At 42.7% G+C, this 15,588-nt stretch overlaps 1 protein-coding gene across 1 annotated transcript; it reads left to right on the top strand.

The window, feature by feature from the left end:
- The first annotated feature begins 1,336 nt into the window (after positions 1-1,336).
- On the top strand, positions 1,337-10,422 carry slc17a8 (solute carrier family 17 member 8). Its single transcript, XM_027030761.2, has 12 exons — positions 1,337-1,534; positions 3,547-3,799; positions 4,572-4,690; positions 5,541-5,655; positions 5,942-6,029; positions 7,013-7,099; positions 7,893-8,035; positions 8,252-8,401; positions 8,630-8,762; positions 8,881-8,991; positions 9,372-9,499; positions 9,679-10,422. The coding sequence occupies exons 1-12, from the start codon at positions 1,434-1,436 to the stop codon at positions 10,009-10,011; spliced, it is 1,761 nt and encodes a 586-aa protein (XP_026886562.1). The 5' UTR covers positions 1,337-1,433; the 3' UTR covers positions 10,012-10,422.
- The last annotated feature ends 5,166 nt before the right edge of the window (positions 10,423-15,588 follow it).

The following is a 15,588-nucleotide window of genomic DNA, read 5'->3' as shown; positions in this document are numbered from 1 at the left end:
CGGGGGTAGGTAGGGGTAGACGGGGGTAGGTAGGGGTAAATAGGAGTAGATAGGGGTAGGTAGGGGTAGATGGGGTAGGTAGGGGAAGCTAGGGGTAGACGGGGTAGATAGGAGTATGTGTTTCTGTTATTTTGCTACTTTAGCAATACTTCATAAAGACTTATACTGAGAGTAATAAATCTTTTTATGGATAATGTTTACTGAACTGTTCAATACTGGAAGATTCACCAGTCTGTGGAGGTTCAAAGTTCAGAGTTTTATTTGTCACATGAGTCATGCACAGTATAACTGGCAGTGACATGCCTTTGGTATGCTAAGCCATACGTAAATTAACTGGTTTGTACTTTGTAATTATTTTGTTGTGCATGACATATATTTCAGTACTTATATTTTCTAGTTTGTAAGAACGCATAAGAACTGTAGTAACAACTGTCAAATAACGCGGTAAAGATTTCGCAATTAACTACAATTTCCTTTGCAGACCACTAGATGTCACTATCTTACTAATGAACTTTCACAGCCCATAACTGACAAACGTTCACTGACAAAACTACCATGTAACAGTAATAATCAACATGATTTTTTTCCTTATCAAGTTATATTAAGTGGTTTGAAATTAAAACATTCTTCATTTTATATAAGGACCATAAACTAAACCCAAGGAAAATGTTTTGGGAAAAAACATTCTTCAAGGTGGAAACGGAACAACTTTTCTGTGTACTTTGACCATTCTATTTTTGAGTGTGTGTTTGAGTGTTGAGTGTTTGAGTGTTGATGGCGACACGCTTGACTACATTAACCCAGTATGGCACCACTGAGCACCACTGTCTCTGGTTTCACCTGCACGTATCATCGAGCAGCACCAAGGCCACCTGCCTGGCTTGGCGCCCTCAATCTTTAATGACCCGAGCGTGTCTGTCCCGCAAACTCTGAGGGGTGTGGCTCAGAGGGGAGGTAGGCATCTTCAGTGCCTGCTGGGGCCGTGAGATGGAGAGACTACACTGAGATATGTTTCCTCTCTCCCCTGTGTACCAGGCGCTCTGAGCCAGCTCACCGAGGGTCCGGCTTTCCCAGACTTTCACTCATCCTCCTCGCTGCCAAGTCGGACAGTCTCAGGGCAACTGCGAATGCCCGTGCCAGAGGCAAGAGAAGTCGCGGAGTCCTGGAACCCTAAAGTGGACACCTGAGACCACCCCCCCTCCCCTCCCCTCCCGTCTCCGGCACCTCCAGACAGAGCCTCCTTTCCCCTCTCTGCTCGTGCATCAGGGTGGGAGCGACATCCCACCTCTCCCCTCCTGCGTGCCTCCGTCAGCCACTCCAGTCCAAGTGTCGGAGGACGAGCATCGATGCCTGGTGGACATCCTGCCTACTCGGCAGGAGCAGAGCAAGCCGGAGAGACAGATCTGTAGACGAGCTTCGCAAGGGAGGGAAAGATGTCGTTCGGGGGGCTCGCAGGGCTAAAGGAGAAGGTGCTGAACCCGGGAAAAGACAAGGTGAAGAACACGGTCAGCGACTCTCTGGGGAACCTGCAGAAGTAAGTGTGCGCAGTCTGAGCTCACTGGGAGACGGCCGCGTATGGCATGGTTTTAGTGCTAAGACAGCACAGAGAGTTTGACTACTTTAACTGGACAGGTTTTATTTAACAAAAACGTGACAGAATATTTCAGCATGAAAAATGAACTCCTTTGAGCATGTGCAGAGTTTCTTATGACTTCTAATACACCATTACGTATTATACACTGAAACATAACCCTTTCTTCCTGAAAATGCTATGAAGTTGTGTTTAAGCTGCCGTTTTCTGACTTAGTGTTTTTATTTTGAGGTTTCCATGTTGAAAAACAAATATTCTACACATACCCTTACATAATATTATTACATTTACATTAAATATTAATCTTTTACGTGGTTTCTTATTTGAATGATCTAGATTACTGATGCTATTCATGTGAGTATTTGAATCACCAGAATGTCGCCGACGCAAGACAGCTGCCGAAGCCTGTTGTGTTTTATGCAGTATTTCATAATCTCTTTATCATAACTATCTTATTATTTGAAATATAAACTGAGCAAGTTGCTTATATACTGAAATATTCACATTATAATGTTATCTGTCATATATATATATATATATATATATAACAATTCTGGAAACCTCAAATAAATGAAAACTGTTTTTTGAAATAAGACAACTTGATAAGACGGATACAGGATATTATTCCCCGTGCTTAGACAGGACTGATGCGCAGAAGATACAGGTGTAAGAGAAATGAAATCACTAAAATTACCTTTACATCGCAAGATTTAGAGAAGCAACTCATACCGTGAAGGATTAAAATGATGATATGTATGTTTATATATCATCTAAATTAGTTAATCCCTGTACAATTAAGTTTTATGTGGTTTACTTTATATGTTGTTGCAATATCTTTATATTTGAGTAGTGCAAATAATGTAGATTTGGAAAATATTCTATTGTAATTTTGAGTGATTGTATTACTCATAATAAATACTTCAGGAGCTGCAGTTTATCAATTATTCATCTCACTAGTTCACAGTGGGCAATAAACTGTTACGGGGAATGAAATCAAGGGTTTTTAAAATCATTCAGAGAGTGAAAAGAGTAAAACACGATCTTTACATTCAAACTGCACGGCCCCCTTGTTCATATAGAGGAAACGATTTTAATGCTGATAGATTAAACATATTTTTTTGACTGCTGCTGTATAACTGGCTTAGGGTTTGGGTTTGGGTTTGGGTTTGGGTTGGGCTGGTCTGGGCTGGGCTTGGGGGAGACGTTTCTTCATGGCAAGACTGTCAATCATCAACTCCTTTAATGAACATGGCACCGACAGTCAGGTCTTTCAAATGAGTTTTCTTTTCATTGGAGAAGGACAAATATAAATGGGCTAGGAGACGGTGCATTTGTGATGGCCGAGAGTAGAGGAAAGGCTCGACGCAGCACACGAGAAGCCTCTGTCCGTCACATTCATGTCCAATAACTGTTTCCATCCTGTGAGAGGCAGGAGACCAGGTGCGTGTCTGAGGGCAGGCTAGATGAAAGTCAGGGTTTCCGGGTGGAGGATGAGAGGGGAGTTTGAGGTCGGGTGACGGAGCAGGTGTGCGTGTAGGGATGGAGGTGGAGGAGAGCGCGGCTGGCACACTCTACGCTCTGTGCGTAGGCTTCGCGGTGATACGCACTGGGTCGACTCTGGCCGCCCTCCGATGACAAAGAGCATCTGTGTGTCGGGAAGCACAGTAGCTGTTAGGAGTTGATCTCACACACATACTGTAGTAGGGCAGAGCTGGTAGGGCGCGTGGTAAGGACGAGAAGCTCTGACAAATTTCCGTTATCCAGCGTCATCCAGTGCACAGCCTCACGGCCTTGGAGGAAAAAAACGAATTTTCCTCGTGTTGTCGACATGAAACGTGATCGCACTGTCACATCCAAAAAGGCGCCCAGTGTGTCCACCTCTACACGTCGTAATGCTGAAGTGTGTCTCGTGCAGCCCGCGCTCTGCTCTAAGTGTCTCGTCCGCCTCTCTGCAGGAAGGTGGATGGCACCAACGTGAACGAAGATCGGATCGAGCTGATGGAGGATGGGCGGCCGGTGTCATTCCGCCAGGTTGATCCACCTCTGCTGGACTGTGCCTGCTTCGGCCTGCCCAAGCGCTACATTACCGCTATCCTCTCTGGCCTGGGCTTCTGCATCTCCTTCGGCATCCGCTGCAACTTGGGCGTGGCCATCGTGGAGATGGTCAACAACAACACCGTGTACATCAACGGCACCGCTGTCCATCAGGCGAGAGAAAAAAACCCAACACCAAATACCACTGACAGACTGTGCAGGGCGTGTGGTGTGTTGCCATGGATTCCTGCACGTGGTTTATCTGTCTTCGTGTTGTTGTTCTTCCAAAGTGCAGGCGTCACACTATGCTATTTTGCACTGCCACTGGCTAGCGGGAGACATTTCTTTGTGAATTCAGGTTTTTTGTTGTCATGTGGAGCACAAAGTTTAAGATAGGGCAAGCTAACCAAAGGATGAGCAGGCTTTTGATTTTAGCACAAAATCTCATGAATGGTTTTCTGGGTAATTAGCTGCAGCAATTTCCTGTGGTCTGAGACAAAGGGACGTATGAATGACAAATGTGCTCTCTCTCTCGCTATCTCTTTCTTTCTCAGTCTATCTCTCTCTTTCAGTCTATCTCTGTCTCAATCTCTCTCTATCTCTCAATCTCTCTCACCTCTTTCACTCTCTCCTCAGTATTCAGTGGTGCATCACACACACACACACACACACAGACACACACAGACAGACACACACATACACACACGCATACACACACACACACACACACGCACACACACACACGTACGCACGCACGCACACACACACACGCATACACACACACACACACACACACACACACACACACACACACACACACACACACACACACACACATATATATATATATATATATATATATATATATATATATATATGCATGCACATCTATTTGTACCTGTTGGCTAACTTCCTAAAACTCTCGTGTGTTATGTCTGGTTTCCAGCCTGCGGAGTTTAACTGGGACCCTGAGACAGTCGGGCTGATCCACGGCTCCTTTTTCTGGGGTTACATTATCACTCAAATCCCTGGTGGCTTCATCTCCAACAAGCTAGCAGCTAACAGGTGGGGCCCTTACTTATATACATATAAAAGTCAATAAACTTCAACAACCAAAGCAATAGAACTCAGTCTCTGCTCGACAGCAAGTAAGCGTTCACCTTTACGGGGGGGTTGGTGACTGGAAGGGTTAACGCAGTGCGATGTGTTGATGAGAGGCGCGATAACACTCCTGTAATAAAAGCACACAGGAAAAGAGGACACCAAGCTGACAGAGTTAATAATGAAAGATCCCACTGCAGATCTCTCTCTGAAACACCAGCCGTCCGCAATATTACAAGTGTCACTTACGCACTGTTTTGGAAAAAAAATAAAATGTGAAAGGTTGAAGTAAATTGTGATAAAGTACAAGAGAATAGATCCGAAATGGCTCCCTGCTCTATGACTCAGTGCAGCACAGGTTTGGCTTACCCTGGAGAGAATCGATCCAAAATGGCGCGCTGCTGTACAGGGTTGATTTACCCTGCAGCTTTGCCTACCGCCACATGCCAGGCCATCAACTGTTATAGTTGTTGCCGTGCTAAAGCCTGCTTTTTCAAGGTAAATACTGTTGTTGTTGGTTTTTTTTGCCACACCTGGCTATTGACATTGGCATATTCAATTCTATCTGAATAAAAAGCTGAGTATTGTAGTGTAGCTGTCACTGAGGCCCTGGGAGACACTGCAACATCAGCTCTCAGAATCTCGAATTCTCCTCACCTTGTGTTTCAAGAACCTTCTTACTTTATTACACTTTTGTTTTGTTGATATTGTTAAATTCCAACCATTTTTATATTTATATGCAAATATGTAGTATTATAAGTGGCACAAAAATAGCAAACATTGTCTCTTTTTTTCCCTCGACCACTTTCCTCAGGGTGTTTGGGGCAGCGATAGTGCTGACGTCCTTGTTTAATATGTTCATCCCGTCAGCCGCCAGAGTCCACTACCGCTGCGTCATGTTTGTGCGAGTCTTACAGGGTCTGGTGGAGGTTGGTACACGCTTCTGTAACTCTTTAATACTACACCTTTTATATTTAACTTTTCCCTCCATCTTGTATAGTTTTCAGGTCATCGGCTACATTTAAAGTGATAGCATTACACACGGAAGTGTTTTGTAGTTTCTATCAAACACAGTAGATAGGTCAGTGTTATGAATACTAACAGGATAATATCTAATTATCTGCTTAGTCCACAAATTTGTGATATTACAGTTTGCAGGGCATGAGTGCCAGGCAAGCAGCATTCTGCATCCTCTGATTACGTGTGTGTCATCAGGGTGTTACGTATCCAGCCTGCCACGGAATGTGGAGCAAATGGGCGCCTCCACTGGAGAGAAGTCGCCTTGCCACGACATCTTTCTGTGGTAAGTAGACCAGTGAGACACAGAACATTATTCTACAGCCTCAATGAGTTTATGAAGTCTCCCAAAGTTGCCACTTTGGGTGTATGTTAACGGAACGCTCTCCATTAGTTTGTCAGCAGACGTGGTGCTCTTACAGTGCTCATGCGTCAGCGCTAGAACCAAGGACTAATTCACCGCACGATTCTGAGCGCGCTATTAACCGGACCGTGGTCAGTGTCCAGTATTAAATCCAGCTGAATGAATTTGCTTTACAGATATCAGTCTACCCCCACCCCCATACACACACACAGATACAAGTGCATTAAAAACGGTGCCATGGCAACCCATTCGTCGCACGTCTCTTGACATCGCCGCTGAATGGACAGCGCGCGTGCAGCCCCACGTGAAGGAGGCCTTCTACAGTCGACACAAATAAAGGCACGCTCGTATCCGCGCGAAGCACAACGTGGGATGCCGGCCCACTTTAAACTGAAGTGTTTATGACCGTATCTAGTCATTAAATACACATTAAAACACTTTTTCATTAAACTGACATTACAAGAAGCTGAAACTCAGTAGCACGCGAAGAGACCGGCTGGAAACACGTAGCTATTAAAACAGCTGAAAAATATTTAACGTGCTGTGGTGCCCTGTTTACATTGGATATAATGCGTCATATATTTTGTGCTACATAATGTTTTAAATGTAAAATGTTAAGAGCATGTATATCTTATGAGTGTTTGCTAGCAGTTTCCTTTTGACAGTTTCGGGATAAAAAAAAGAACTTTGTGACATCAAATAATAGTAAAAAAAAAAGTAAATTATAACAGCAGACCGCTGGCCATTTTTCATGTGCGCCTGCAACTGCGGGCACCGCTAAATTACTGCACGGGCGCCTTTGTGATATACGGTATTAACAGCTCGAGCACCCCCGTGCGCGCCTTTCTGCACAGGGTCTGATATACTGACCGCGTGAGCACCCCCATGCGCGCGTGTCTTCACAGGGTCCTATGCAGGTGCAGTGATTGCCATGCCGTTGGCTGGAGTACTCGTGCAGTATGTGGGCTGGTACTCTGTCTTCTACGTATATGGTAAGAAGTTCATAGTATCAAAAACATTTATTTATTTATTTTAAATAATTTAAACATTTTTCTCACACTCAAAATGCACTCAGTCAATTATTATGGATATTAGTTGCGGTGCCTTATGCTTAGTATCATACTAGGTTCTTAGGAAATGGTATGAATATATAGAAATGATTTCAGAATTATAGTAATTATATTTAGTGACACAAAGCATGTTTTAAAAGTAAGAGTTCCCAACCTTAGGCCCAACATTTGCCATTCCAATAAATTTGGACATACTGTCCTATCAAACTCATCGCTTTCAAGAAAAAAAAAAGATACACGAGTCATTGTTTATCAACCAGCCTAAGCAGCAACTGATCCACAATTAATGTGGAATACAAATCAAGATTTAAAGGAGAAATAAGCCACTTTTCCAGTTATTCTTCTTCACATTAGGAAAGACATTGTGCTGACACCTAGTGGCCTGGATGTAGCAGAGATTTTGTACCAAATGTATTTTAAACATGGCCACCTCCTTGTTGAGGTCCTGCTCTGTGGAGTGTAAACTGGTTTATTTGGTTACTACAAAGTAATCTGATTCTTCAGGTCATGTGAGCTGCACTTTAAGGTCAAAAAACAAAAAAATCACTTTCATAATTCATTGTTTGCTACTTTATGGTTGTAAAAATGATTTATCGATAATTTAAATGCTAGCTGACCTTTAGTATTTGAATTTAGCTTTGCATTTAACTATTATTTACTGAATCTGAACAAAATGGCCTACAACTCACCTTATGGGGTGTTTACATTTGTCCAGGAGTCTTTGGAATTATATGGTATTCTTTCTGGCTCCTACTGACCTACGAGAGCCCAGCAGTGCACCCTACAATCAGTGATGAAGAGAGAATATACATCGAGACCACGATCGGGGAAGGGGTCAACTTAATGAGTGCTACCGAGGTACAATTCCATAGCATGCTATGCACAGCCTACTGTGAAAGCAATGGGCAGTGATGTTCACTTCACTGGCTTTCCTTTTGGAGCTGTGATGTTCAGTACATAATAAGCCTTGCGTGTTTTCTGACACAAGATTTTTAAAAGCTAAATATTCAGAAGTTTTGAGAAAAAAACAGGATAGTCTGTGCTGGGAAAGTTGATTTTCTTGCCTCCCTACAGAAATTCAAGACTCCATGGCGACGTTTCTTTACTTCCATGCCTGTGTATGCCATCATTGTGGCTAACTTCTGCCGGAGCTGGACCTTCTACCTGCTGCTCATCAGCCAGCCCGCCTACTTCGAGGAGGTCTTCGGTTTCCCCATCAGCAAGGTGCTTCACACCTGAGGAACCTCATCGCCCATCCACTGTGCCTCAGACAGACGTTTGGCATAGCAAAACATACCTGCATGGGAAATTTGAGATTTCAGTGCGCTATAGTGTTTAACGGAGCTTCAGGCTAATGTTATCGGAAGCGTTCTTGCACAAAAGCAAGTGAGCATCAAAACTTGACAGGTAAGTATCCGATGGGTTAACTCTTCTTCGCATCCCCTCTCTTAGGTGGGCATCCTGTCAGCTGTGCCCCACATGGTGATGACCATTGTGGTGCCGATTGGTGGACAGCTGGCCGACTTCTTGCGGAGCCACAATATCCTCTCCACCACCACCGTGCGCAAGATCATGAACTGTGGAGGTTGGCGGCAGGCGGGCAAACCCAAGCCGAACCACAGCGAGTGAACATAGAATACACCTGTCAGAGATGTATGAAAAAGCATGACGCAGGGGACTTGTCCTGTCTTTCTGGCTTTCAGGTTTTGGGATGGAGGCCACATTACTGCTGGTGGTGGGATTCTCGCACACACGGGGGGTAGCTATCTCTTTTCTGATCCTGGCCGTGGGCTTCAGTGGTTTCGCAATATCAGGTCAGAGGACCATGTGTTCACAAGCGAGTTATCAGATATATACAGAAATATACACTTTAATCTTTTGTGACTTATAAAAATATCAAAATCCTGAAGTTGAAATTGTAATTATACTTTATCAAAGCTACTTATTGGTTGAACTGTTGTTTTGTTTCCTTGTTTTGTTCATAGATTTCATTTTCCCCATGGTTGGCCAGTCATTATTATTATTGTCATATAGATGACATGTCATTATTATAATTATTATTATATACTTAATGTGTCATTACCAATGATGTCTCAGCAGTTCTCTATTGACACTCTTTAAACCTTTTAGATTATGTCTACATGTCCTGTTAATGCACTGGTGTGACTGGTTTAACTGGTGTAACTTGTCTCAGGGTTCAACGTGAATCACCTAGACATTGCTCCACGCTACGCCAGCATTCTGATGGGCATCTCCAACGGCGTGGGCACCCTGTCTGGCATGGTGTGCCCACTCATTGTGGGAGCACTAACTAAACACAAAGTAGGAGCATTTCCTCATGTTGATGTATGCATGTGCAGCAAGGAGTGAACGTTTTGAATGTAGAACAGCCAAATATGACGGCTTCTTTCAGTTTAAAATGGTCTGATTGTACAGACTACACCTGTAAGGTGATATGACCACATAAATTCACACTTACTGCGTATCCTTTCCATCTGCAGACCCGTCGTGAGTGGCAGAACGTCTTCGTGATTGCCTCCATGGTCCATTACTGTGGCGTGATCTTCTACGGCATCTTCGCCTCGGGCGAGAAGCAAGACTGGGCGGACCCCGAGAACACCAGCGATGATAAGTGTGGCATCCTGAGTGAGGACGAGCTGGCCGGGGAGGAAGAGGAGCCGAGCTGCGACAGCGCCCTCGCCAACAGCCGGATGAAAACGTACGGGACCACGGCGGACAGCTCCGCGCGCAGGAAGGGCTGGCAGAGTAAAAAGGGCATGACAATGCAAGAGGAGCATTGTGAAAATGGAGACTATCAGGAGCACTACCAGTGAAGCCTGACCTCATCTCCCTCACCCCTTAAAATATCTTCTTCAACACCCATGCGTCATTACCCATGTGACTGTGCAATATATTCATATATTTTTTGTGAGTACCCCCCAATAAGTCTATTTTGTCTTAATTCTGACTTATACTGGCTGTCCATTTCACTTTCATGTTTCTACAGTATAGACACTCTGGGCAAAACAGGGGGAGAGACTAAAAATAATTACAACAATTACGTTTTTAAAAAATGAAAATATTGTCAACAAATCATAAATGACTTCACAAGTAACAGTCACAGTTTCTTCACAGTGTTCACATTAAAAATCCAGTGGAATTGGAAAGTTATGTATCAATACGTGTTTTATTTTTTATCTTTTTTTTGCCAGTTGTAAACTCTGCAATAAAAGGCAAACACTAAACGTGTTAAGGAATCATATATCAGTCATATATCAGTCATGTAGTTCTACAGGCATATCATTGGGAAATCACATCTAGGCTCATTCTAACACCCTCAAACCTGCATTAAAACACCTGCGTTATTTTGTGTATTATCATGTGGTCCTTGTTTAGTGCTTAATGATCGGGAATTTTAGTTTGCTGGGTTCTCTGGCACAATGCACAGAACATCTAATCCATATCTAGAACATAATTTTAATACGTATAAACATGAGTTTCATCTCCCAGACCTTCATAAGCACTCTCTGCTTGCGCAGCTCATGAAAAACCTCTGAACTAAATCTCATGATGGTTATAGAAGGTTTGTGTTCGTGTCATTACCGCATTTACACGTTTGATGAGCCAAGTGGTGTGGAAAGAGTGATGCAGAAACTGAAGCCTTTATCATCCTGTTATCTGGGTTCCCGTGGTCTAGCTCCTCTGCGCTTCTGTCGGGTGACTGAGTCGTTACGGACTGACAGAACTCTGCTGGTTTTCATCACGGAGAAGTAAACATCCTTAGTTTTATCACTCTTAGCCCTTTTCAAAGCAAGCAACATTTCATCCCGTGCACCAAACAGGTCTGGGTCTGAGTGAGAACAATAATGTCAATCTTCCATCATTCTTACCCCATTTTTTTATCCTGTAGATTAATATCCAGGAGTTTTAAATTCTTGGGTACATTGTATCATGACTTTTATACTGTGGCAGCAGTTGTTCGCTGTGACCTGTTACAGTACCTACCACAGCATTGTAACCTAGATCCTGTGACACCTCCAGGTCAGTATTAGGGTTGGTACTGACAGATTCTGGCACAGTCCTTGGTGATGTTTCAGGATGTCGATAAGTACTTCCTCCAGATGAGCCGTTTGATCATCTCATCTCTTAACCTTCCTTTTATGACAGGGTGTGGTTCTAAAACAGCAAGGCACAAGTACTTCTCATCATGTGATCAAACACATATTATAAGATACTGACAGATTAAGATGTGTGTCTTTATGTACCTTTAAAAGACCTGTCAGTGTTGAATGGAATTAGCTGGAATTGTTGAAGAAATCGCTTGGCTCCATAATCCAACACTTTTGATGTCCTGTTTTGGATTCAGGCAGCCTCACCACATCAGACCAGACCTGAGAGAAGCGGGTTTGTAGGACAGGAGATCAAATCGGACTGAGAGCCTTTTCCACTGGTCTCGGAAAACCATTCCAATAGCATTAAAGTGGATTTGGACGTGTCCAGGGATGTGTCCTTCTCACAAGGCCAACCAGCCCCCCCCATGCACACACTGCTTCTGAGCAACTGGCCCACACACAGCGGACCGCCAATAGCAAAGGTTTTGTTTATTTCTGAACAGTTTGTTGACTCAGAAAGGCCCAGGGTGGATGGCCCAACAGCCAGTAAATGATTAAGAGTGTTTTTAGATTTGGCTGCACACATAAGAATGCTGGGCTTTTATATCGTAGTGAAGATGGATTTCTCTCCACTGGGGGACCGTGACATAAATGACCGTGATGCCTCACATTAGGTGTAGGAGATCTGAATCACAGTGTGTGATCATAGAGAGCCAAACTGAAGACTCTGAAACAGGTTACATTCCACGCTAGTGGTTTGTGCACAAGGTTGTTTTTATGCCACTGTCTTTGTTAATCAAACTTTTCATTTCTTAACAGTTTAAGACTCTTATGTACCTCATTGTATATAATTCTTGAGAAGTCAGACACACGTTAGAGACTCTCCTGTCAGAGGTGTTGTGAATATTCATTACTCTTGTTTTTTCTTCAGCAATTTTTCAAATAGACAGTGATGTTTTTCTCGTGGCTTAGAGCTCTGCACAGAGCTCACTTGTTGGCACCTTTCAACAGCACACTTACTGGTAGACTGTCTACAGAACCACAACATCTGTGATGAGCTGAGCTGAGCTTTATTTGAGCAGTAAGAAATTACCTAAAAATGTACTGTGCCATTGCTTCTGGTGCATGCATTTGTGTGCGTATGTCTTTCTGCGTGTAATCACCACATGTGTGGGGAGAACATTGTCCTGGGCTCCAATCTCTGCAGCAGGGAGGTGATGGGGCAGTTGCGTGTCCGGGCTGCAGCCTCAGACCTGCCAGGGGGAGGTCTATGAGCACACATGTAGTTTAATTAATAACCATTGTCCCGTCTCCCCGTGAGCCCACACTTTCACAGTCCTGTCTGGGCTCCACACAGCAGAGTCTTCCTGTCCCTCCTCGAGTCCTGCTGCTTCCAGGACCATAGTGTGCGTGAGGCAGATCTAGGAGATCAACCAGAAGCAGGAGAAATAGGTAAGACACAACTTCATGGATATCTATGGGAAACTAATCCAAACGTAGGCCACGGTGACTTATGCTGAAGGGGTTCTTGGGAGAAATGTTACCATGGTGCCAGGTAGTCACTGTGGAATGCGGTTTTGAATCTGCGGGAAGTTAAACTGGGTGAGTAAACATGTTTGTGTCGTGGAGTTTTGAGGGAGTTTGTGAGACGGTGCTGTGATATGACTGATTTAGCACCGCTGCGATTCATGGTACAGAACCACTGGGCTTTATGGAGATTTGGGAGTTGTGGCAAATGGATTTTTTCCATGTTTCTGTGAAAAAGTGGCACTTTTTTTGTCTGAAGATCTCTGAGACTTGATGAGCATCACACTGGTTTTTATTCAAATATCTGCATTATTAAAAAAACATTTTCGAACAATTACATTCATTTAAATAAATTAGGGAATGCAGCAGGTAAACATTGCGAGTTAAATAAACTTAAATTCCTAGTGCCTTGGCTTACTGTATGTAACAAAAATGTACAAAATGAGATTATGAACTATTATAAACAATGTATTATCAGTGAAAATGCCCCCACTGTGAGGGAAAACGACTCCATGGTAAATTTGCCTAGTGGCCTTTGACACTGAACCTAACAGGTGCCTTTGGTAAAACTGGTACTTGGCCAGTATGAAATCCCCACATTACACACCAACCTTGTTCAGAGCATATTTACGAAACACAGAGCCAAGTTCGTCAATTAAATCAACAACATAAATATCAGTAGATCTGTTGACAAGAAAAAGCCATTAAATGTCTTAATCTCAGGAAAGAAGAGGAATGGGAGGATGGAAATTCCATTATGAACAGTGTTGATAGATCAGTGTTGATAGATCAGTGTTAGTAGAACAGTGTTGATAGATCAGTGTTGAGAGATCAGTGTTGAGAGATCAGTGTTGATAGATCAGTGTTAATAGAACAGTGTTGATAGATCAGTGTTGAGAGATCAGTGTTGATAGATCAGTGTTGATAGATCAGTGTTAATAGAACAGTGTTGATAGATCGGTTTTGAGAGAACAGTGTTAATAGAGCAGTGTTAAGAGATTAGTGTTAACAGAAGAGTGTTGATAGAACAGTGTTGATAGATCAGTGTTGAGAGATCAGTGTTGAGAGATCAGTGTTGATAGATCAGTGTTGATAGATCGGTTTTGAGAGAACAGTGTTAATAGAGCAGTGTTAAGAGATTAGTGTTAACAGAAGAGTGTTGATAGAACAGTGTTGATAGATCAGTGTTGAGAGATCAGTGTTGATAGATCAGTGTTGATAGATCAGTGTTAATAGAACAGTGTTGATAGATCGGTTTTGAGAGAACAGTGTTAATAGAGCAGTGTTAAGAGATTAGTGTTAACAGAAGAGTGTTGATAGATCAGTGTTGAGAGAACAGTGTTAACAGAGGAGTGTTGATAGATCAGTGTTGAGAGAACAGTGTTGAGAGATCAGTGTTGATAGATCAGTGTTAATAGAACAGTGTTGATAGATCAGTTTTCAGAGAACAGTGTTAATAGAACAGTGTTGAGAGATTAGTGTTAACAGAAGAGTGTTGATAGATCAGTGTTGAGAGAACAGTGCAGTGGTGGCTCTGGTTAAGGTGCTCAACTAATGGTTTGATAATTGCCACTTCTAATGCCACGTTGGGCCCCTGATCAAGGCCCTCAACCCTCCATTGCTAGAGTTGTATTCAGACACTTTAGATTAAAAAAGAGTCAGTGAAATGCAGTACATGTAAAATGTTGATAGAAGCATACTAGCTGTGTTTAGGGGTACAAACCCTTGCTTGTGTCAATGTAAAATATGAGCTATTGTCACATTTTCCATCATTAATGAAGTTTTATGTTGAATTTTCATGAATAATAAAAAGGCTCAAGGAAAAAGGTTCATATTTAATCATATGTCATATGTCAGTAATAAATATAGTATATTTTAATTTCTACTACTTTCATCAGTAAGAAGGTCTATTATTATTATTATTGGTCCTGATGTTGTTTGTTGTTTGTGCTTGTTGTTGTTATTGCTGCTGTTGTTGGGACACAGTATGGTTTTCACGTGGCTGAACTGTTCTGAATGATGTTATGAATGAAGACATGAATGGTTTGAGAGTTATTCAAACAACAGAAGCATTCTTTCCACCAGCTTCAACGATATTCCAGTTCAGGCAATTTAACACTCCAGCATTCAGTTTTTGGTTGTCATAGCTATCTATCACACATTCTCAGGCAAACATACTGTACACATGGAGGTTGTAAGCCCATATTAGATCTAGTCCTTAGGACATTAGGGAGTATGTAGGGTGCAATTACTGCCTGAATCAATTTTACATATTTAATTTTTAGATGTATTGCTCCATTAAATGTGGTTATAATTAGGACGTTTGTGTAATAATAGTAGAATATCCCTGTAATTACATATTCCACATTTTTTCACTGACCTGTGATCAATGGCTGTAAATCCACCTGGGAATTATCCCATCATTTTTTACAACAATCTTACCTAAAAAAAAATTCAGGATTCCCTCAGGATTAAACCCATTGTTTCTGCCCTGCACTGAGGAATCGATCTATAAACCAGCACTGGGCCACAGGATCAGTCGATCTATAATCCAGCACTGGGCCACAAGGGCACTCCCCAGGCTTCTGGATGATTGAGTGGACCAGTCCTGATGCCAGCGTGGTGGAACCCCTGCAGATGTCCCCTGCGGATGGATTCTTCCTGCCAGAGGGGTTTCATTTTTTTGGTAAGGAAAGAATGAACTATAATTTAAATAAACTAAGATGAAGCTTTCTCTTAAGAATGCTCCAACAATAAGTTTGATAGTTTGTG

Source organism: Electrophorus electricus, chromosome 4, assembly GCF_013358815.1.
Source record: "Electrophorus electricus isolate fEleEle1 chromosome 4, fEleEle1.pri, whole genome shotgun sequence".
Classification (NCBI taxonomy): domain Eukaryota; kingdom Metazoa; phylum Chordata; class Actinopteri; order Gymnotiformes; family Gymnotidae; genus Electrophorus; species Electrophorus electricus.
Note: the sequence above shows the minus strand (reverse complement) of the source record. Positions and strands in the feature narration are given on the sequence as shown.